Source organism: Manduca sexta, chromosome 8, assembly GCF_014839805.1.
Source record: "Manduca sexta isolate Smith_Timp_Sample1 chromosome 8, JHU_Msex_v1.0, whole genome shotgun sequence".
NCBI lineage: Eukaryota > Metazoa > Arthropoda > Insecta > Lepidoptera > Sphingidae > Manduca > Manduca sexta.
In genome coordinates this window covers 10,043,518-10,066,619 of record NC_051122.1, presented here as the reverse complement: position 1 = coordinate 10,066,619, position 23,102 = coordinate 10,043,518, and the positions used below count along the sequence as shown (strand labels likewise).

Here is a 23,102-nt window from a genome sequence, read left to right as displayed (position 1 = left end):
TTCATTCTCGGAGTTGGATTGAAGATCGAGATTGGGATCTTTTATTGAAAACGGCTGTCAGTTAGATCAACGCATAGACGATAAAATTAAACATACATCAGTTTACACAGGTTGCGTTCTGCACATACGTATTAAACAATATATAACAACTGTGCAGGCTAAATTTAACTAACTTAGTTTCCACTCAGCAAACCACATATGTCGCTACTTAAACGTACATAATACTAAGCCACACAACTTTCAACCTTATTAACGCTTATTACAAACATTAAAACTTACAGGCGGTTTGAAACAACCGACACAAGAGTGTCCAGATAGCGGGAAAATAAACGCGTTAATCGCCATATTCTACAGCTGTCTTCCATCTTTATGACCGGCCTGAAGTTAGTCTCGCTTGAAAAACCTTCACTTTATACCTATAAAGTGAAGGTTTTAGTCACTCACTGATTATGCGACGCTGCTACCTAGCAGCGTCGCATAATCAGTGAGTGACTTCGTCTTGTCACATGAGTGTATAACAAAATAAAAAAATAAAAATGTCAAATAAATAGTACTTCAGTCAAGCCATAAAGTTTGATATGAGCTATGTAGTTAAAATTATAAAGGACATAACTATAGCGTATTTCAATAGAAAAAATCAAACATCCGAACTGAGCTCTATACAAACTGGCCTTATGGATAGACGTATTCTATATTTTCAGGGCTTGGTTCTATTTCTACACTATAGGGATTAAAATGCCACACAATAAGTATAGTAAATCATTAACATAACATACATTTATTTCATCTATAGTCTCTTCTTACAATGACAATGTTCAATACTCTATTATATCTATGTTTACATTTCATAATTGTATTTATGACCAAAAAGGCCAACTTCCACTCGTAAGGCCTCGTCCAGAGTGAACGCGGTGAGCAGAGCGGGTGCAGACCAGTGGCGAAGGATGAAATTTTCCCAAAGGGGACCCGTCACAACTATACATAGGTTCTAATACCCATGAATGCAGTTCGCAAATCGATCTAATGATATTTAGAGTTTTACATAATTATGATAGGGAAGCTGGTAGGTATTGGGTTATGTGGATCCTTCACCACTGGTGCAGACTCAAAGGCGGGAGCGTCTATGGCGATAAGAGTTGCGAGCAGCGATTATATTTTCAATATTGAATTTATCGCACCTTGCATGTCACCACGTGTATAGACAATTTCATCCACGAAGACACGCCCCAGTACTTTCCTTAATCGCTTACAATGTGCGTGCGCAGTATAAGTGCACAAGTACACTACTATGAATAGCGTCAAAGCTGAGGCTTGGGTCAGTACACTTACTACGCAAAACCCCCTCTGAAAAAGTGGTGGGGGCACGCCTTTATTGATGCAACGACCTATATATCCTGAACACGGTACCTGGTAAGTGCTACTTCACAGTCCAAGGCCATCTGTCAAGCAACAAGACCAAACTGGGTTTTATCGCTTGTCGGCAGCACGTACAACACTTGGTAGGTAGACTTATCAGTGTGGCCTCAGGGTTAAGGTCATTCAAAAACTACGCACACGATGTCACTAAGGGCACTATTAATAAACCGATCTCACCTTTGATTACGATCGTAAATAGATATTTAAGGTATTGAACTATTAATTAAAAAAAAAAATCACGTCGAATTGATAACCTCCTCCTTTTTTTTGAAGTCGGTTAAAAACTTGAGCTGTCTGTTTATTAAATAGCAACAATATTATAATACCGATTGTAAGTGACAACGTCTCTGCTGATATCGTATTCAGAGAAATATTGAGTGGCATCTATAGGTATGTGAGTCCAAGTCCCGTTCCGTAAACGCTGGCCATAGTAATTTGACTTGACACGTATAGTGGTTATTTGATTTTGATATTTCGCGTCGGCACCACGCTATCTGCTTATTCTGGACGAAGCCTAAAGATTGTCTATATTGGGTAAATTTAATACAAGGCTGATATCACTATTATTTTCATATATTGCTATTTTATTCAAAGGCCTAAATGGGCTTTACCAATAAGCGTTTTTAATCGGGAATTGACCTCAACAATGCTTAGTTCGGGCACTGGAGTCGCCTGGCTAGAGATCCTTCGTCTAGAGCAAAGGTTCCCAAACTTTTTTCTCTCATAGACCTCTTTCAAAGTTGTACTGGTTTCGGGGGACTTTTTTTTGATTTCGCAGAGAATGTGCATTAACACTATCGCCCAGTCATCATGGGGGGCGTCTGGACAGTTAGCTATATTGGGGTCACCGTACCTCTTACGACCCCTATCAATATTGTCTACCTACATATGTGAAGTCAAGCCAGCATTTTAGTACTTTACTATCAAACCAAGTACATTTTCGTGGACCCCCGCTTACAAATTATATCCACCCATTTTTTAGTCACGCCAACGTAGACCCATGTCAAGCCTCCCAAGTCTCCCGTGGACTCCTGGGGGTCCACCTGGTCCAGTTTAGCAATCAATGCTCTAGAGGAACTGTTCCTCATTACAATGATTAATAACGTTTATTGGTATAGGTTATAATACTATTAGTCTGCGCACAAAGACTTAATCTGCAATAAACTTGGGGTTTTGCGAAACCATACCACGCAGATTTTATTGTCACTTACGTCTCTCTTACCTGTCATTCACATTTTTAGGACATTATATTCGACAACTGCAATCCTTCTTTACCTCTCCATAATATTACTTTCGTGTTCAGTCTACCCTTAGGGATAAGCTTAATATCTTGGACCTAGGGTTTAGGTCCCGGGACTTTAATTGTAGGTTGTCTCGTGGCCAGGGATTTGAAATTGTCGGGAATTTCCAAACCCTACTTGAACCTAAATTAGTATCGTTGATATTCTGACTTTTTTTTAATTACATAGATGAGCACAATAGCACTTATTCGAAGCCAAGGCTTCGAGAGATCGAATTGCTATTGGCTCAGTGGGTAAAAAATTGGGAGCGTATATACTAGGATGATTAGCAATCGTGCGCAGACTACAAGAACAACAATATAATAGACGGTTATTTCCAATTTGTATTGTCTATGAATCTATGAAAACTGGCAGTTAACCATAAGGCAACTTATGTATAGTAAATTGATCCGGCCAGTGCCAGAAATGTATACAAATATCTGTTAAGTTATTTAGTGTCAATACTACTCCGTAGCATATACAAATATCTTGTATTGAAATAAAACTATTTTGTTGATGTTATCACAGTCTTTAAGTTATAATTGTCTCCCGGCGTTTCTAGGACTTTGCAGATTTCGTGGTCAATGAGATGGACTCACCACGAAGGCTGCGAAGTCTTCGAAACATCGAGAAAAAATTATAATAGATAAACCGCGATAAAATGCGCAAAATAGTTTTTATCAAATCTAACATTCGCGTAAGCACAAGAAATCATTAAATATCTTGACTCTTACAATCATGACTATATCATGGTACATATAATAGTATATTTCAACAGGTAAAATTAACAACTCTAAAAATATTTTTCGGGACAGTAGATACCTGTCTACATTTCCAAAACCGACCAGTAATCGCCATGTAGCAGGCTATACGAAATAAATAATACATAACATAATAGATTACTTATACTAATACACATCACCATACACGTGTCACCGATAGTCTAAAGTCTACGACTCGACGATGATCAACGGAGTGGTGGTGATTAAATGCTAGGCGGTCAGCGCGAGGAACTGGTGGAACACGTCCAGGATGTGCGGGTCCAGGTCCTGAGTGAACAAGAGGGTTTCCAGCGTGCTGCTGTACTTCTGGACTTGTTCGTGGTGCTGGAAAATGTTTTGAAACATTAATATTGCTGGTTGTAAGATATTTTTAAACCCGCCCGGATAGCAACTACCGTATACAAGATTTTAAAACCCGTCATAATGACCTAAGTGTTTCGCATTCCGGGATCAGCCTGAGTATATCAAGTTCCAACAGGCCGGCATAATTATGTCGACTGTCGAAGGTAATCATTACTCGTCAGTTCTCATTCTATTGGACCCACTCCATTTATCATCAGGTGCAGGAAGGTCACTTTGCAGTGCACATAAAAAACAAAATGCCTGGGAATGATTATCCCGAAGGTTGGTGAGGACAAACAGCCATTTCAAAAAATAATCCATTGGGAAAAATACTTAATAGTGTTGCAGCTGCAATTTTACATTGAAGTCTAAATGATAATAATTATTTTGTGTTTAGTGGAAAGTTTTAACATATTTTAATTCCAGTTGTAGTTGCCCATTGTTGGTCATATTTCACTCAGCTCTCACTCAATGCTACCCTCCTTATTTTTATTTTTTTCTAAAAACACATTGTCCCGTCTACATTTGGTCGCCACAAAGTTCTAAATCTGAACAGCTGGAAACCTCAATACTGCTCAGATGTACACAAGCATCTATTGTTCCTATCAACATCCTCATAGAGCTGAGTCTCTGAATAGCTCTATCGTCCATTAGCCACAATGTTTCCCATATATACAAAACCCAAATTTTAAGATACGAGCATTTCAGATTTATAGATATCAAAGAATAGAATTTCTGCGCAATTTTTTACTTATACCCTAGAATTTGGTTATTTTATATACCGGCATTTGAATTAGCAGATGGCATAGATCTGATTGTAACAAGAGGTCCGGTGCATATACTCACGACGAGGAAGACCTGTCGCAGCCGCCCCACGGTGCTGCGGTACCAGTAGGTGTCGGCGTCGCGCGCGTCGGTGTCGCAGCGCACCAGGTGCTCCGACAGGATCATGATGAACCGCTGGAACACGATCAGGAACAACCGCTTCTGGTCCATGTGCGCCGCTTCCAGCCGCTCCTCCATGCGCTCCACGACCTGGGACACCGTCACCGTTAGCATATATCCGCGGATCCACACTCCAGTAAGCAAAACGAAGCATCATGGCTGCTAGAATTTGATGGATGCTCTCGCCTCCTAGCCGTGTTATCTCACCTCGCTTCCCTGATGACGCTCAATTCAGTGTCAGTTTTTGCTAAACTCAAACAAAGTAGAGGACTGATTAAATTCATTATAGTCTATGCCGTTATATTTTCCGCTAGCCACGATTCGTACGAAAGGCTACAATTCGCAAGCACGCAGAGTGTAAATCCAACGTATAAGCCTATATGGCTTTGAAAAACTACAATAATTATTAAAAGCGATAATGAGCCTAAAGAGAAACTATTTAATATTAAAACGTTACAAAAAGTTATTTAAACTATAATTCGACACATTCTCACCTCTTCCGTAGGCTTGTCTTGATCCTTCTTCTTCTTCGTACCCTCATCCTCGGAGTCGGAACTGCTGGAATCAGCTCTAGCCAACACTTCTCTAGCCTCTTGGAGCTCATCACCTAAACAAAGATTCATAATTGATAAGAAATTAGAACACAATACTATACTACCCTAAATACTTATTCAGTAATATTAAGTCCACGTATGACTTCAACTATATTATCAACTCACTTAATTTCGAGACGTGCTTGTTCATCTTGTCTATGGTGAGATGCAGCATCTCCCACAGACAGCCGTGCGTGAAGTACGGCGCCATCTCCTTGGAGAACAGCCACGTGGCCACCGCGCTGCACTCCACTATCTGCGTCTTGAGCATCTTGTCCACCAACACGCACACCATCTGCGGGTGCCTCTGCCACAACTCCCACACGTTGCGCAGGATGCATATCTGTGCCTCTTCCGATTCAGCTAGAATCTGCATTGATCGTGATATTTTTATTTGTCAATTGGTCTACCCTTAATATTAGTATCAGGGACCTTAGACAAGACGCCTTCCTACTTATCGATAAATTTATCGCTAGGATATGTCATTCCTATACATTATTTTTATTTTCTATCAAGGTTAACGATTGTAGAAAGGCATGTTGTCTAAAGCCCCAGATATTTTCGCTAAGAGTGCTTTCAATATGTTTTTCCTTATTCAATGTCTAAAGTTAAAATAAAGAGACAATACAAAAAATTAAAAGGAATCTCAAACTAAATATGCGACCAACATTATCACTGCTCTTATTCCAAACAAAAGCCCTTACCTTAAAAACATAATGAAACTTGGATATAGCAGCAAAACTATGCGATATGCTCTTGCTGCCGAGATTGAGCAGCGTCTGAACGAAGACGTCGATCTTGAGAGGGTTGTGAGGTGCCGCCTGTGTCGCCGCCTGCTCCCCCTCGCGGAGAGGGTTGGGCAACTCCCGCAGCACGTTTAAGGCTTCCTCTGGAGTGCACTTGTTGCGCACGCAGATAACCAGCTGATGCGCCGCTTCTGTGCCTGGTAGAGATGCTGGAATAGAAAGAAAGATGTCTCTCAAGATTTTTACGTTAACTTTCATTGGTCCATGTGACAGGAATTGTAGTTAAATGTTTGTTAAAAATTGATAAAACGCAAATGGGTAACTTCTTCGAAAGATGATCTTTGAAGTTTGATTTAAAGAATTGAGAACTGCAGAGGAGACATATTTAATACATCAGCAATCCCACTGAACACACGAACTGAACAAAGTTGTGCCATCACATCGGCGTTCTGTAAGACGGTACCCTACCTCAAACACGTTACGACATAAAACTATATAAACTCAAATTGCTACCCAGTAAGGTACAAAACAATTAATTCCAGCACCATTGTTACAACGAATCTTCAACACATAAATCAGGGGAGCAATGTATCAAAACTGCACACTACAATTACGCACAACTGACATCACTTGCAAAACTCATAAAACAACTGCAACATAACGATTGCAATTAACAACGATTGAGATAACGTGTGTCGGAACTCTGAACAATATGGGGGGCGGAACGCAAACTGTTGCGTTAGAGTTACACCATAAAAATGGCTGTATTGCTCATGGGAACTGAGCATTATGCTCGTAATCGGCGAATCGTTATGGTTCCCACGTAACCTAAGTCCTTAATAATAAATGCAACTCAATTCCGGTCTTAAGTGCGGTATCAGTTGAGACGTTGTTATATTGAGATTTGGGGCATTCCACGTGAAGCGGGTACGAAAAAAAACTCGATGTCTCAGATTTTCGTAATATTTGATTATGTTATACCTGTATATGTCCTCGATCCAGATACAAAATATTATTAAAGTATAAAGCCTGGTAAGCGAGTTAAAGGACTTTGAAGTTTTGACTGGCCGGCTGGTATACGCCACTTCGAATCCAATTATCAAGTTTTTAAATGTTACAATAAAATAAATAAAGCAATGAAATAAATACTTCATTTAATGAGCTTTTTGATTGTATTTTTGGAAATTGAAAAATGTTTTTTCTTTGAAAAAATGTGTTTGAAAGTTACAAACTTGAATTTCACAAAGTTGGCATATTTATATTTTTTAATTTTTTTCTATAAATAGCTACTATTGTATAGATAATCCCTGCGAAGTTTCATAATGGGCTGAGAAGTAGTTTAGGAGCTAGACCGATTACAGTGCCGAAGCGCGGCGGTCGCCAGAAAGAGCGAAGTAGTAAAACTTTCAATTAAACTAAATACTTTCGATTAGAGTATTTTATCATGTCTTGCATCGCTCTAACGATTCAATTACATCTGATTATAATATAAAAATATATTTATATTACTGACGGTGCACAACAACATTTTTAAAAATATTTAATTGTATTAACTTGTTATATTTCAAACAGGATTGTGGTAAAAATGCAGAATTTCATTTTCGTGGCACTTCACATGGCAGAAGGGCAATTTGACGGTCTCGGTGGTAACCTAAAACGCCTGGAGACACAGGCTAGTTTACATAACGCATCAAACAAAGCCATCACGATACTCGACCGCTTATACATATAGGCTAGAACATCAATGCCACAAACTCATATTTATTATTACTACTACTATTTATTATTATTATTCACATATATTTTAATATATTTTTCAGAATATAATGTACGTACGTAAAACCTTAGTACTTTTATTAAAAACAGTGTCTTGCATAGTCTAAATACCAGAAATAAAAATAAATTGGTTGTCCCTAATCATAGGCTCTGTAAAACCAATAAATCTTTCTTAGTTAATAGCATTAAGTTCTATAATAAACTTCCCTTCGAAATTACCAATTTGACCGAACAAAAATTCAAGTGTTATGTTAAGCGTGAATTAATGTGTAAAGGATACTATACTGTATCTGATTACCTTAATGATAAGACGGTTTGGAAAGTTTGTCCTGCACACAATGACCCACCATGTTAGCACACATTAGTAATTAATTAACTGCCTAAAATGTCTTTGTTACATGTCTCACATGCTTTTTTATAATAATGACATTTCTATAGTTCTAATTTGACATAATCATATCATATCTTTATGAAATGTAATTTTTGAAAGACGACCACCCGATCATGTTGTGTTTGCCTGTTCAATATCACTATTTTTTTTCTTTTCTCATGATTGAAAACTATGATTGTAAATGTAGGCGAATGCACGCTGTACGCCATTATTTAAGTATGAATCTATGTTCTCTTTTATTAGCTATCGCTAATTTTATTTTATGCCGCTCCAGGTTTAATCGATTGGATTTCATCTTATCCCATGGTAACGGTGATGTGCGTGCATTAGCTTATATAACTATTGTGACTATGTACAAGAAAGACTTGGAAAAAATACAAAGAAGTACTGAACAATTGATGACAAAAAGAAAGCCCGGGAGTTTCTTTTCTGCCTTTCTTCTTCGGGTAGTCATCACTTAGGTAGCTAGTGAAAGGCTGGTAGGTTAGCTAGGTTAGGGCTCATGTCCTCGCCGGTGAGGATCGCGACGCGTTACCCTTCTATTTCCCCTACTTGCCAGCCCGAGCTGGTTACTTCGGTTTGTACCTAGTCTTTTGTATAAACTTTATCCCTAATTTAAAATCTCCATAGTTATATAAGTGATTTTAATAGTTGTTTAGAAATAATAATTATTCTTATTCTTTGTTTTGACGTATCATAAGTGCAACTTTGTTCGCCTACGTGATAAATAAAGTATTTTATTTATTTATTTTTTTTAATGTTTCAAACTTGTATTTCACAAAGTTGGCATATTTATATAATAACTTTTTTCTACTAAAATAGCCAATATTGTATATAGATTATCCTCGCCAAGTTTCAAATGTTGTTGTGCACCGTCAGTAATATAAATATATTTTTTTATATTATAATCAGATGTAATTGAATCGTTAGAGCGATGCAAAACATGATAAAATACTCTAATCGAAAGTATTTAGTTTAATTGAAAGTTTTTACTACTTCGCTCTTTCTGGCGACCGCCGCGCTTCGGCACTGTAATCGGTCTAGCTCCTAAACTACTTCTCAGCCCATTATGAAACTTCGCAGGGATTATCTATACAACAGCAGCTATTTTTAGAAAAAAAATTTAAAAAATATAAATATGCCAACTTTGTGAAATTCAAGTTTGTAACTTTCAAACACATTTTTTTCAAAGAAAAAAAAACATTTTTCAATTTCCAAAAATACAATCAAAAGCTCATTAAATGAAGTATTTATTTCATTGCTTTATTTATTTTATTGTAACATTTAAAAACTTGATAATTGGATTCGAAGTGGCGTATACCAGCCGGCCAGTCAAAACTTCAAAGTCCTTTAACTCGCTTACCAGGCTTTATACTTTAATAATATTTTGTATCTGGATCGAGGACATATACAGGTATAACATAATCAAATACATATTACGAAAATCTGAGACATCGAGTTTTTTTTCGTGCCCGCTTCACGTGGAATGCCCCATCTGCATCTTGTATACTCGGTATTTCATAAACCCATATTAAGATTTATTTCAATATCTTAAGTTACAGTATGTGACAGAGTTTGACAGCCGAGTTTTTCTTATAAAATACCTGAACTCCTCTGAGGATACGCTCTTAAATGCCAGCTTAAAATTTATTTTATTAATAGTTCAATAAGTTAAATGTCTACTTGAGATCGTACTCATAGTTGAGATTTATTTATTAATGAGGCTCTTAGTGACAATAAACTGTTTCTGATTATTAGTTTCGTGATTCTCTGAATCCAAAATTGCGCTATTCCTTTACGCATTATATATCTAGGTGTAGCAAGTAAGATAACACGATAATATTTAAACGTTCGGGCATCTCCTGCTTATCATCTCCTAAGTGTCTGTCTATATCATAGAAAACCGAAAACAGTATTTAATTAAAATTTAACGGAATTCTATGACTCGCGGGCACAGCTAGCATCCAATAATGAGATGCAATCAGATGCTAAAACGTATCCGATCAAGAAGGAAAGCAGATACATTCTCCACACGCATTCATTCATCAACAACAATTAGCAAAACATTAATACTTTTAAATTAAATGAACCGCGAAACATTACAATATTGTCATTCTTATATTTTACGGCATACAGTTGAATATGGCGTAACACAATTGTCATACAGCACTACAACTGCGGTGTATCGTAAATTATAAACTGGCGACTCCATACAATAGGTATTAAAACAATCAATGTCCAAACGAATGTGACATTTTATGAGCAAATACATTTATATTGCTCCACGGAAGAAATTTCCCTACAAAATTTACCGCAATATTTAATCTACGTTATAGTTAAGCTATATGCACAGAATAATCCGTATAGGGCCTAAACTCCTAGACCAACCATGACCTCCCTTGTTTCATCACACAATATAGAATAGACAAGAAAATAAGTTTAATATTTTTTTATATATATAAGTATTTATAAACTATAAAACAGACTGACGCTGTACAATCTAAGCTAAATAGATTAACAAAATGTTACTTCCCCATATAAAAACCAAGGAATTTGACGACAATGATGGTTATGAAAAATTTTGATACATAAAATAAACAGGAATATATTTAAAACTAGCTTTTGCTCGCGGCTTCGCCCGCGTGAAGAAGTTTTCCGGGATTAAAGTCCCACTATATATTTTCCCGGGATAGTAGCCTATAACCTTCCCAGGGTCTTATATTATCTCCATACCAAATTTTGCTTTCTTATACCACATCTTATATCACGTTCCGTTTCCATGGGAACGGGATATAAAGTATCCTATGTCCGTCTCCTGGTTCTAAGCTACCTCTCCAACAATTTTCAGCCAAATCGGTTCATCCGTTCTTGAGTTATAAGTAGTGTAACTAACACCACTTTCTTTAATATATATAGATATAGATGAATTCGACTGCCACTAAAAATTCATCCGTACACATATTAAAATGTTATTGTATTGACTCTGATCAACTTAAAATCATAAACCATTGTACACGAGTCTCAAACATTCCTGCGTACGACTTTGTCCATAAAAAAATGTCCACGAGATGGAAAGTGGACACGCGACACGGAGGGGAAATTCATTCGAGCGCTCCGCGCGTGGACGGCTGGAGTTTTTCTACGGACGTCGAAATATGAGAGATAGTGTAAAATATTATGTATGCATAGCATGTGTTGGATACGTTGGAAATAATTATATATAATAAAGTGTTTAATAGTAATAACATTGCCAAGGAAAACATTGACATGTCTACGTATTATAAAGCAGTGTAGAATTCTTATTCTAGACTTCGCTGTTCGAGTTAGACTTTAAAACCAATGTTATCTTTTTTATGACTACATTTCCATCACTGTTGACTAGTATGGTAGCAATATATGGTAGTGATGTAACGAATGTCATTTTTTGAACAGTCGCGAATGCGAATGCGAATGCGAATATCTGCTACCGACATTCGCGAATGCGAATGCGAATGTTTAGTTTTTGTTCAAATTTGGCGCCAATTTTCTATGATGATTATCTAAATTTTATTATTATCTAAGATGATAATTATCTAAACATTAAAAAGTTATGTAAAGACTGATAAAAAAATTATAGAAGATGTTTTTTTGTTTCTTTCAATTTCTTTTAATTTCTTAGTTGCTATTGTGTTACAAGTTCTAATGAGAATTACATTTTTAAGCTTTATTAAAGTAAACGAAATAATTTTGTTTATTTTTAAAGTTTAATATTCCTCTACTCAAATTTAATTACTAACTTAAAAACATGGTAAAAATAGTTAATTAATTGGTATGTTTTAAGAAAGGGAGGTATTTTTCTTTGAGAGTCTATAATTTTTTGTTTGTTTGTTTAGACTATATTTATATTTTATTGTAGAAGAATATTGTTATAGTTTAGATTTTGATTTTATTAACCTACTATTACACACACACAGTATTATGAATATTATCTCGGAAGGGGTATGCAGAGGCGCAACCAGGGCACCCACTTTTCGCCAAGTGTGTTCCATCTAATAGTGTGACAGGGGCGAGCCTATCGCCATGTCGGGCACAAATTTCACACTCCGGGCTGATACTGAGCAGAAAAACCCAAATATCACTTTGCTCGATCCGGGATTCGAACCCAGGACCTCAGAGCACTGCCGTACCGCACATGCAGTAGAACTATGCGACCGAGGCAGTCTACTATTATCTTCAAATATTTTTTTTTCTGATATTGACATTCGCAAAACATTCGCAGAAATTTTGCGAATGCGAATGCGAATATTCGTTACATCACTAATATATGGTATAGAAAAAGATCACCCTACTTAATATGAATATGAACATTAAATTGATATATTTTATTTACGACATCTTAACGCAATATTTTTGCGCAATACATAAGTTAATTGTATCGACTTTTATGCGGATGAAGTCACGGCCAAAACTACTAGAAAACAAATTGTAGATATTAATCAAATTCGCGCCACAAAACATATTTTACGAACGCACGATAAGATCCATCTAAGGAGCAGTTAACACGCGGATACATGTTGCAATATCCTCGCCTATGTACGGGATGCAACGTTTCCTACGCAGGTTACTGTCCCGCTATTTAAATAAAAACTAAACTACTGATCCATTTTGAAAACAGTATCTAGGGGACCAATCTGAAAACATATTGTTTGAAACAAAAAAGGTTTTTTTTCAAATCGGTTAATAAATGTCTGAGTTGTGAGGAAACCAAAGCAAACGTTAAAAAAAAGAAAAAAACGCGTCAATTTGAAAGCTTCCGCTGTTTTTAAAGTCGTTAAAAAAATCACATTAAAAGAAAACGCAGTTTCGGAACGTAAATAAAGCAATGACAATAATATTGGCTTTATAACGCTTTCCTTTGCTTTACATAAACTACCGGTTATTTCATTGCTACGACGTAACACACGTAATTTACCGTGTTTTAACAATAAATTGCATTTAATCGCTGATATGTGCCTATTATAATTAATAACTTGTGTAAATTAATAAACACAAGAGCCATTTAATTCACGTCTTGTTAATTTTTTAACTCCATTTCAATTGATTTAGATAACGTCATAGACTTAAACTCAATATGGATAGAAAAAAATAATATTTAAGTATACTTCTCTGTATTCAATTTTACCCGACTGTATTTGCCTTTTAAATTATTGATTTCATGACAAAAAAAAGTTCTGTAACCACTAGTCAGTAGAGAAGGGATGATAATTTTTTTGACATTTTGCACTGACGAATAATCAATTTATGCTGGACAGCATTTAAGACAATTTTCACACGACTAGCTAATTATCACGATAATATAGGTAGTTAGTTGTAAGTTACAGTATAGTCATCATAGATCTAGGAAATTCTAAATACTGTAAAATATTGTGTAATATATAAACCTCCTTCAGTTTAGGTACACCAAGGTCTATCTGATAATTTATACAGCGTCATTTGTGTATAACTAAATGAAACCACATAGACATCTTTACCTCTGCCGACATTGTGCCATAAATCATCCATGAATAACAATTATCTTCGCCAAAAATCCCGGATTTAGCTTTATTGTTCATTTTATAGTTAAGTGCGAATATGTTGTGTGTGTAAGTGTATTTCTGGCTAAAGGTATTATATATCCGCTCCGTCAGATCTTCCTTCGTGTAGCGGTCTTAGGGCATGTAAAATGAATATTCCTTTTTATTAAATTTATTATTTTGTTCGAAACTTCACTTTTTTATTTTACATCTATGGTTCGAATAACTTATGGTAAATTATTATTTCAAGAAGATAAGTATATGATTTCATTTATTAACGCAGTATCAAAATTACCGAGTATAATGGCAAACGTGAAGACCCGCTAGCATAAGCTAATAAAAGTCCAGAAATTTCTTTTACCAATAATACCGTCCTAATCAATAAAATTCCGCTCATAACATCCAAAAACGCATCAACAGATTAAACACAGGAACACGAAACGCAAAGCCGCACGAGCAAGCCGTGATGCGACTTCCCTGCCAACCAGAGGGGATGATACGCGCCAGTCGGCCTGCAGTACGCGTTGTCGGGGTGCGCGGGCCGCACGTCATATACTAAAATAGAGAACACAAGCGGAACTCTGTCGTGAAGTGAAATAGTGTTCAAACATGAGAGCCGCTTTGCTATGCGTTCTCATTGCGCTAATTACTGTGAGTATGCTTTTTATACCGACGTGCTGTTAAATTCAAGATATCTTTCGTAATTATATTGTTAGGTATTTCATGTTTTTGTGAGAAGTTTCATTGTTACGTGTGATGCTTTTTCACGATATGTATTGGGCATTTACGCGAGCCTATCCTACACATGGGCAATATTTTACAACGCTCCATATTTTCGGCTTTCGTGAAGTTGTGAAGAAAACAAATCTGATCGTTAAGCAATGCGTCCGTCGCATGTTATTTATTTTGAAAGTTAGCTTGTCGACCGAACTGCTCATCTTACAGTTTTCCCGCGCGATTTGCTTGAACCTATATAATTCAGCACATTACCGGGTATTTAGATTTGGCAAACGTTAATGTTTATGGAAGCAAAAGGAAGATTTTTAGATATAGAATCATAGGATTACAAATTATTTTGAAAATCAGAGCCCCTTGGTCTTATTAAATATATACCTATAATATCCATGATAAGACGACATCATTCTGGTGACTGTTAAGAACGTATCTTGTATGACATTTATATTTATCATTGTACTTAGCATCAGGTTCGGGGTAGTCATTATGCCGCACCAGAATAGTAAAAAAAAATTAGTCCTAATTACTAGGTATTGGTAGTCTACATTATACACGCCATCTGCCGTCTAAGCACTATATTATCTAATATTCTGAGTGTAAACAATAACGACCGTCGCTGACTGCACTTTCTGAGTCAACGGCCTACTGGTACATCAATATAATCTATGTTCAAGTTTCATAATTATTGTATGTTAATTAAGTAATTTCGATTAACTCGATAAGATATTACAATCTTTATTTTAATTAACTACAATTTAATTTATTGCTATAAATTTACGAAAACCTAAAATTTTGTTTCATTCTAAATTCAAAATAAGAACATTTTTTTTTTTAGTTTAAATTCCTGTCACGGGAATAAAAATGAATTCTTACATAAACAAATAATAACTCCTGATCACAGTCGAAACATAAGCGACAAAAATCATTGCAAGAAAACATTTAAATTAAATCTAAACAAAGCCGCCGAAATATTCAAATGATTAGCGGAATTCTCGCAATTTGTAAAATGAATTAGTGTATAACAATAAATCTAAGTGTGAATATGATATAGACAATGACCCCATTTTACGTATTGTGTCTATGAGAATTTCCCATGTAAGTGGAGCGATATACCCGAAGACCAGTCGACGATTGTACGCGCGATCGAGTGTGGTAAACGACGCGCGAAAAAACAATCCGATTAGTTAAATTGGGATATTTCTAATCCTTTTTTCCTTTCTAGTGTTTTTTTAAAGTTGATGTATGATCAGAGTATTTCCTCACAAATCCATTGACATTGTTTTAGTGCTATTGACAAATATTTCATTACAAACTTAACAAGAACTCTTTATCTTTTGGCATTAGATTGTCCAAATACAATCAATTTACGAAAGATGCCCAAAAATTTCCTTTCATTCATCAAATCCACAGCCGCAGCAATGATACCCAATCACAAAACTGTACTCCACATATCATCAAACCCGCACTGAATCATTTCATCACCGCTCTATTACAACGGATACACATAAGCAAATTCTCAACGTTGGATGCACATGTAGGTCTAGATCGCGTCTCCATCGATAGCGATCAATCACGACATAGCATCTCATTGTAATAGGATACAATAAAAAATTGCTAAACACTATAACAATTAGCGTTATGAAATCCGACGTTCACGTGTTAACCACATAACAAAGCACAATCAGTGTGAGGTTACGGACGTTGATTTAAATTGAACATTCTGAGATGTGGAAAAATATAAGGACCTCCATACATATCAGTGTTGCGTTGTATGTACGGTGAAGGCTTTATTGTTCAAAGTAAAATATGTATTAGGGCATAGTAATATTCCCATTATCCATCGAAGGAAAAAATAAAATATCTCGTCGACTATCGAACACAGTGTTAAAACTATGTAGTTAGTGAGATCAGCGCAGGTCTTTAAACACGAAATAATGGAGAATATATTGGCTTAAATTTTATGACCATTCCGGAAATCAACTTCTAGAGGCTTTAATGAAAATTTGTTTACTATTTGTTTTTTAGGCCTCGTTGTACGAAATTCTAACAGTATAAATTTCACAGGAAGGCATTATGCTAATCAAAGACAGTTCTCATACAATCGGTTGAGTCACATTGAAATTATTCGATTGGAAATTCTCGCTGAGGGGTTGGATACTCGAGCACGCAACCGCCTCGTATCACGCCAACTGCGCAGCCGCACTTTCCCGACCATCAGCATTTTACTTTCAAACGCATACTGAAATACTATTTTTTTCTTCATTAACTGCGACGTTTGCCGGCTAATTAACAGCTATTTATATTTAAACGTTTATTATTCCAGACGCACATACAAGAAAACAAGGCGGTTGAAGATGACGACTTCAGACCTACACCGATTCCGCTCGATTATTGGAACGACAAAAGATCAGGTCGCGGCGGGACGTCACACCAGATAAACAAGACTGACCCTTCTCCCACAGTGGCTGCCGCACCAGCTCACTACTGGGAAGATGCCCTGAGACACAGTGTTTATCTCACCCTTGTTAGAGACAAAATAGATCAGCTTATCGCCAGTGGCGCTGTTGTTTCCCCGGACAACAAACCAGATTACGCATCTAAGGAAGTCGACGATCATGATCTGTGGGAAAAAATCAAGATGGCGCCCTTCGAAAGGCTGGCTAACGAAGACCATACAGTATTTGGTGACGTCACTGTTATGGCACGAGGACGACTGATGAATGAGAATAATGGATTCCGTTTTGCTGAGGACAAGGCGTCAAAGGAAAAATGTTCTGATGAGAGATGCATGGAGGACGTGAAAGCCTTATGGTCGGTTAAACGAATGCGACAAAGGGACCCAGGGGCGCCAACTGGCAAATACCATTACGAATTGACGTTTTCAGTGACATCGCAAACCCCGCGAACGCAAAGGAAACCTTACGAAAATCCAGTCAGAACGTTCACGGTACGCGAGAACCCGCCAGAAGAACCGCAACGTGTATACGATATAAGCCATAAACAAAGACCGCAGAGAGCTATTTGGTTTCACAAAAACATAGTGCCAACGAAACAACATCACAATCAATACAATCAGGGGCTGGATAGGATATTCTCCTCTTTCTTTTCAGATGAAGAATCTTATGTAGAAACTCCACGTTACAAGCAACAAAATCCTTACGTACCACAAATGTATCCTCAAATATCGAAAACGGGTTACGTGAATGGTCAAGTGCCCACCCCAGAGCCCCATCATCAGAAAAGATTAATGCCATATAATTACAAACCACAGCAATTTAAATATTCACGTCCTCCTTTGGCTGCTCCTCCTTTATCTCACGTCCAACCTTATATCGACTTCGACTCGATGTCGAAAAGTCCTTACCCACAGCTACCGCCCCCACCAGACCACATCAGATACCAGTCATCTAATGTAATAAAAACTACAAGACCAGCTGTTTTACCAACGCCAGTTATGCCAGTCACGGCAGCCTCATTCCAAAACATGAAACATTCATCTATGGAAGACATTACCATAATATTAAATGCAACCGATGCAACCCTGAGGGAACCAGAAATCATTACAGGTTTCAAAGGCTCTAGCAACCCTAAGCAGCCGCCTATGAAAGTAAGCTATTTCCCTGATCACGTAAGGCCACCTGTTTACAATGCACCCCCAGGTGTCTTTGTAACCATGGATAAAAAACCATTCAAACCTATGCCCCCGTTAAAATTAGTGCATAGTTCGAAACCTATGAGAACCAAGCCTGTGGATTTCCGACCAAGTCCGCAAGTTTTAGATGCTCAATTTTCTGATCCCGACCACATAACTGATTCAGCTTTCAGACCGATAATGATCAATTATGCTAACAACAATAACACTGAGAAGACTATCGCGCCGGAAAGTAATAAGAAAAGAAAGCCTGTCGCCAACAACAAAAAACATCAGAAAAAACAGGAATCTATAAGAACGCAATCGACAACTACTACTACTCCCGATATCATAACTGCAGAATCCGAAGAAGAAGCAGATTCAATGGAATGGGCAAATTTATTAGGCGCGTTTACGAAAACTACGCCGATGTTGTCGCAAAAAGAAAAGATTAACAATACAGTAACCCAACCGGCAACAACAACGGTTGCTTCTACTACCATTGCCATGAAGCCAAAAATTGTAGAGATTATAACAACTACTACAACGAGTACAACAACAGAAAAGCCTAAGAAGCGTACGCGCCCTCCACCTAAGTTTACAAAACCAGAAAAAATTAAAAAGCATAAACGCACCACAACCACTACAACAATAGCAACAACTACCACCACAACAACATCTACAAAACCACCGGAAAACACAAGGAAGCCAGTGCAGGACTTAACACCTCAAGCAAGTTCTGCAGCTACAAGTAGACCTAGTTGGAAGCCTAAGAATAAAATTGTTACGACCACTCCAATGACAACTTCATCGAGCATAAGTACAACAGCAAAACCTTCATCAACTACAACGGCTACAACACAAGCGACGACAACTAAAGCCTCTGCAGTTTCTGCTGTCACAAATGACATAGAACCCGCGACTACCCAGCCAAAGATAAAAAATCGATACAGGCAATCTACATTAATGCAAAAAGGCACATCTGTTAAACATGATAGATGGAGTGTGAGCGGCGTTGAGAAAAATAAAACATCAGTGACGGGTAAACACTCACCAAGGAGAAAAGGATCAAACTTCCAAGGGTATGTATTTCCAAAACGTAAAATCACGGAGCCCGAGCGTACTAAAGAGGAACATCCCGATAATGTTAATGATAAACCAAACCAAAACGTCAACAACACAACAAAAGTAAATGATGTAACGAATACTACAACACAAGTCAGTGAAACATCTCCAACGCCAACTTCAGCAACAAGTGAATCAAGCAATGCTATTTCACCAGACTTTTCAAATATAGAGGAAGATGAAGAATTTGATGAGGACAGTGATGAGTCGACTGAAGATAATAATGAACAAGAAGTGAAAGATCATACAGAATATATTTTTAATGTCACATCAACACCCGTTATGATCGAAAAAAATGTTGAACCAGAAGAGGACAAATTGATCACAACAGAACAAATAGTAACCACATCTCCATATTCAGTTCCTAAAAATAAAACCAAATGTAAAAAGAAGAAACTACAAAATCTAACTACCACTCAAGGCACAGAGTTAGACTCAAATATAGAACATGAACCCACAACAAGTACAACAACAACAACGACAACAGAAAAAACATATACAACAGACAGCTTCATTGATTTTTTTGAAGAATACATATTGAATGATAAACCTAAGAAACCTGATGAAAAATCAATCAATGTATCAACAAGTAGACCAGAAATATATGAAGAAGAAGAAAGTGAAAGTCATGACATTTATGTGCACCCAAAGGATGAATTTCAAAGATTTATGGATTCTTTAGAAAAGGATGATGAAGATGATGATGGTGAAGATTACGACAATGATGATGACAATGACTATTCTCCATTCAATAATGTTGATGAAAATTCTGAAGCAAGAAATAGTGATTCAGATTATCCTGATTACCAAGATAGATCATACGGTTTATACGAATTTATGCCCATGAAATAGACTGAAATTTTATATCTAGGTATAACACAAAACAGTACAGCTTTAACTCTGTAGTTTCTGAAGTTGATCTCACTTTAAACTCTGACAATGAACAATGTTTTATAATGAATATTTTACAACCCTAACAATACAAATGATTAAAGGCATTTATTTTGAAACGCAATTGTATCAGCACAGAGACAATGTTTCCTTCAAAATGCGTTACCGAAATGTAAATATTACTATACTCAGATAAGTTGTAGATTAAGTTTTAATGTTATTTAATTAAATTATTTTTTATATCAAAATGTTTTTCATACCTGCACCTTCCATGGAGTACTTATAAATGGGCTCCGGTTTAAGGGGTACAAAAGCAGAAAATGTTTCCGGTGTAATATCCTTGATCCTCTGGTGGTATGAGAGCCTAAAAATTAATACTCTATTTAAAAATGCAATTCTATATTAATCTTTAATGTTTTAATAGATATTGATTACAATAATTAATGTAACATTCCAGTATTTTTTTTAATAAGAATGTATATGAAACAACTGAGATTTACAAGAAATACACACCTCAAACACTTTCCAAGAACTTCTCTAATGAACCTGGGTTTGGGATGGTCTAAATCCAACTGAGTGTACCCCTCCCAATCTTCCCAAGACCAGCGGTACTGGAAGTTACTCAGATGGTACGAGAACCAATTCACAAATCTGTAAAATGCAATGGTAAAAATGTTTATAAAATGCATTATTAAGTATATGAGAAATCAAATATATATTAACTCATTTTATTTATTTTAATTCTAAAGAAAAATACTTTAGCAACCACTTTTTAATTGAGCAGCATAATTCCTATAATCCATATTCATAGTTTTTAATTTTTTCCATTACTTACCTATCGAAACAAGCAACATTCATGGAGTCAATCCGCATGAACAAAATCTCTGTAGCTTGAGCCAATACTTGAGGCATAGTAGATGGCTGAAGCTTACAAAGCTCAATCAAGACTGAACCGTAGCATATCTCCAAATATCTCGGCTTAGGCAGATTAAAAAGCTCAGCAAATATAACTTCAACAATACAGTATTCCAATGGAATTTTGTCTTTGTATGGAAAACAAAGAAGCTGTGCTGCACATTCTTTCCTTTCCAAGTGATATGCCTCTATGATATTGTGAAGGTGTTCCTCAATAAGGAATCTTTCAATAGAATGTGCACCAGGCAGGACTGGTCCATCAGGGCAGTCAGTGTAGTCAAACATACGGAATATGACTCGTGGCATTGGATAGGTGTCTGTGTCATTGTGAGGTGGAGGCTGGAATTAATGGTAATAAACAAAATTAAAAAACAGAAAGTCATCATACAATGGAAATTACGAGTATAACAATCAAAATTTAAATTACTATTAATGAAATCTTTCAACTAAATTTATTTTTCTATGAATATAATCTTAAGGTGGTAGCTCAAGGTCCATTTTCATACATTTTGTTTTTAATCTGGGTAACTAAACAAGTATTGGCAAGTAAAGAATTTAAATTCACGTCTAGTTAGAGATTAGTTGAAAGAAAAACGTAAAATAATTATTAATCATGGATATTTCGGCCTTTAAAATTTAATATGACGAAATTTTAAAGGCAGAAATATCCATGATTATTAATTATTTTTACATTTTTCTTTCAACTGCGAGAACTAATCTCTAACTAGACGTGAATTTAAATTCTTTACTTGCCAATACTTGTTTAGTTACCCAGATTAAAGCCGAAACAAAATGTATGAAAATGGACCTTGAGCTACCACCTTAAGAGATCTTTAGAATTTGGAGATAATTTTTTTTTTATAATATTTACTTGTATTATTACAAAAATATCCTCACCTGAATAGACGGTAAAGTGTGTTGCAATGCCTCACAAAGTATTGAGTCAAAAGCAAGGTATGGTCTCGGAATATGTTTCTCAGACCAATTGTCTTGCTTCAGCTTCTTGATCTGAGCCCACAGGCAATCCAAATACTCTTCTTGTAGATGTGGCGAATCAGCTGACCAGACTTTCAAAGCAGGCCAATGTTTTTTACTGCGTTTGTTGAGAAATACATCTATGGTCACCAATAAGTGGTCTAATTGAGATTCCTTCTTTTCATACAACTCTCTGCCAACCCACGGTAGTGTGGATAGAACAGCAAAAACAAACCAGTCCCTCCTCACTTGGGGAACACCATCCTCATTTGCACTGTCAACTAGAGTCTCCAACAATGTCAGCAGGGATGAAGCAGCCAATACATGGCAGTTGACTAAATCAGCTATGAACCTTAGGCAATATCTAGCTGCATTCCACTTTCCAGCTTTTAGGTTTTCCTTGAATGTTTTGACAATATAGTCAACAAATTCTCCACCGAAATTATAGTTCTTAGCATTGAGCAAACCTACTAAAGTTGCATAGATTGTGCATTTCTCTGGCATGCGTACAGCGCAATCTGTTAGAATACGTAAAATTTTCACCCTGAAAGTGCTCAGATCGGCCTCCAGTACGCTAGCCAATCCTTCCAAGTTACTCTCCAAGCTCGAACTACTCTTTTCACCCACTCGGTGGATCAGGGACTCTAGCCGATCTTCCAACTCTTGATTCTCAGAGACACGTCGTCTCTTGCGATGTAAACGATCTAAAACGAAACACCAAAAGTATTTTTTTGTACAAAATGATACTACAGATTTAACCTATAAATGTGTTAGCAACTAGTCGTACCGTATCCATCGTCCTCTTCATGTCCTCTCCTTCGGTTCATTACTACACTTGATATAACACCAGACACACAATGAAAACTGCAATAAAAACAATTCAATTAAAATATTGAAAACGCCAACAGCAAATGAATCAAACAGTCAAACGAAGTCACGAGTAGGGATGTGGTAAAAACATCAGTCCAATAATATTATAATTTGTAATCAATGAATCGATTATTTCA

The 23,102-nt window shown here is 36.6% G+C and overlaps 1 protein-coding gene across 1 annotated transcript; it reads right to left on the bottom strand.

Moving 5' to 3' along the window:
- Positions 1-746: 746 nt before the first annotated feature.
- Positions 747-23,030, bottom strand: LOC115451180 (nuclear cap-binding protein subunit 1). The gene is made up of 10 exons (XM_030179416.2): positions 22,883-23,030; positions 22,018-22,799; positions 21,041-21,459; positions 20,719-20,856; positions 20,466-20,569; positions 6,063-6,313; positions 5,485-5,728; positions 5,260-5,372; positions 4,667-4,855; positions 747-3,802 (listed from the first exon to the last, which is right to left on the bottom strand). The coding sequence occupies exons 1-10, from the start codon at positions 22,920-22,922 to the stop codon at positions 3,689-3,691; spliced, it is 2,394 nt and encodes a 797-aa protein (XP_030035276.1). The 5' UTR covers positions 22,923-23,030; the 3' UTR covers positions 747-3,688.
- Between the last annotated feature and the right edge of the window lie 72 nt (positions 23,031-23,102).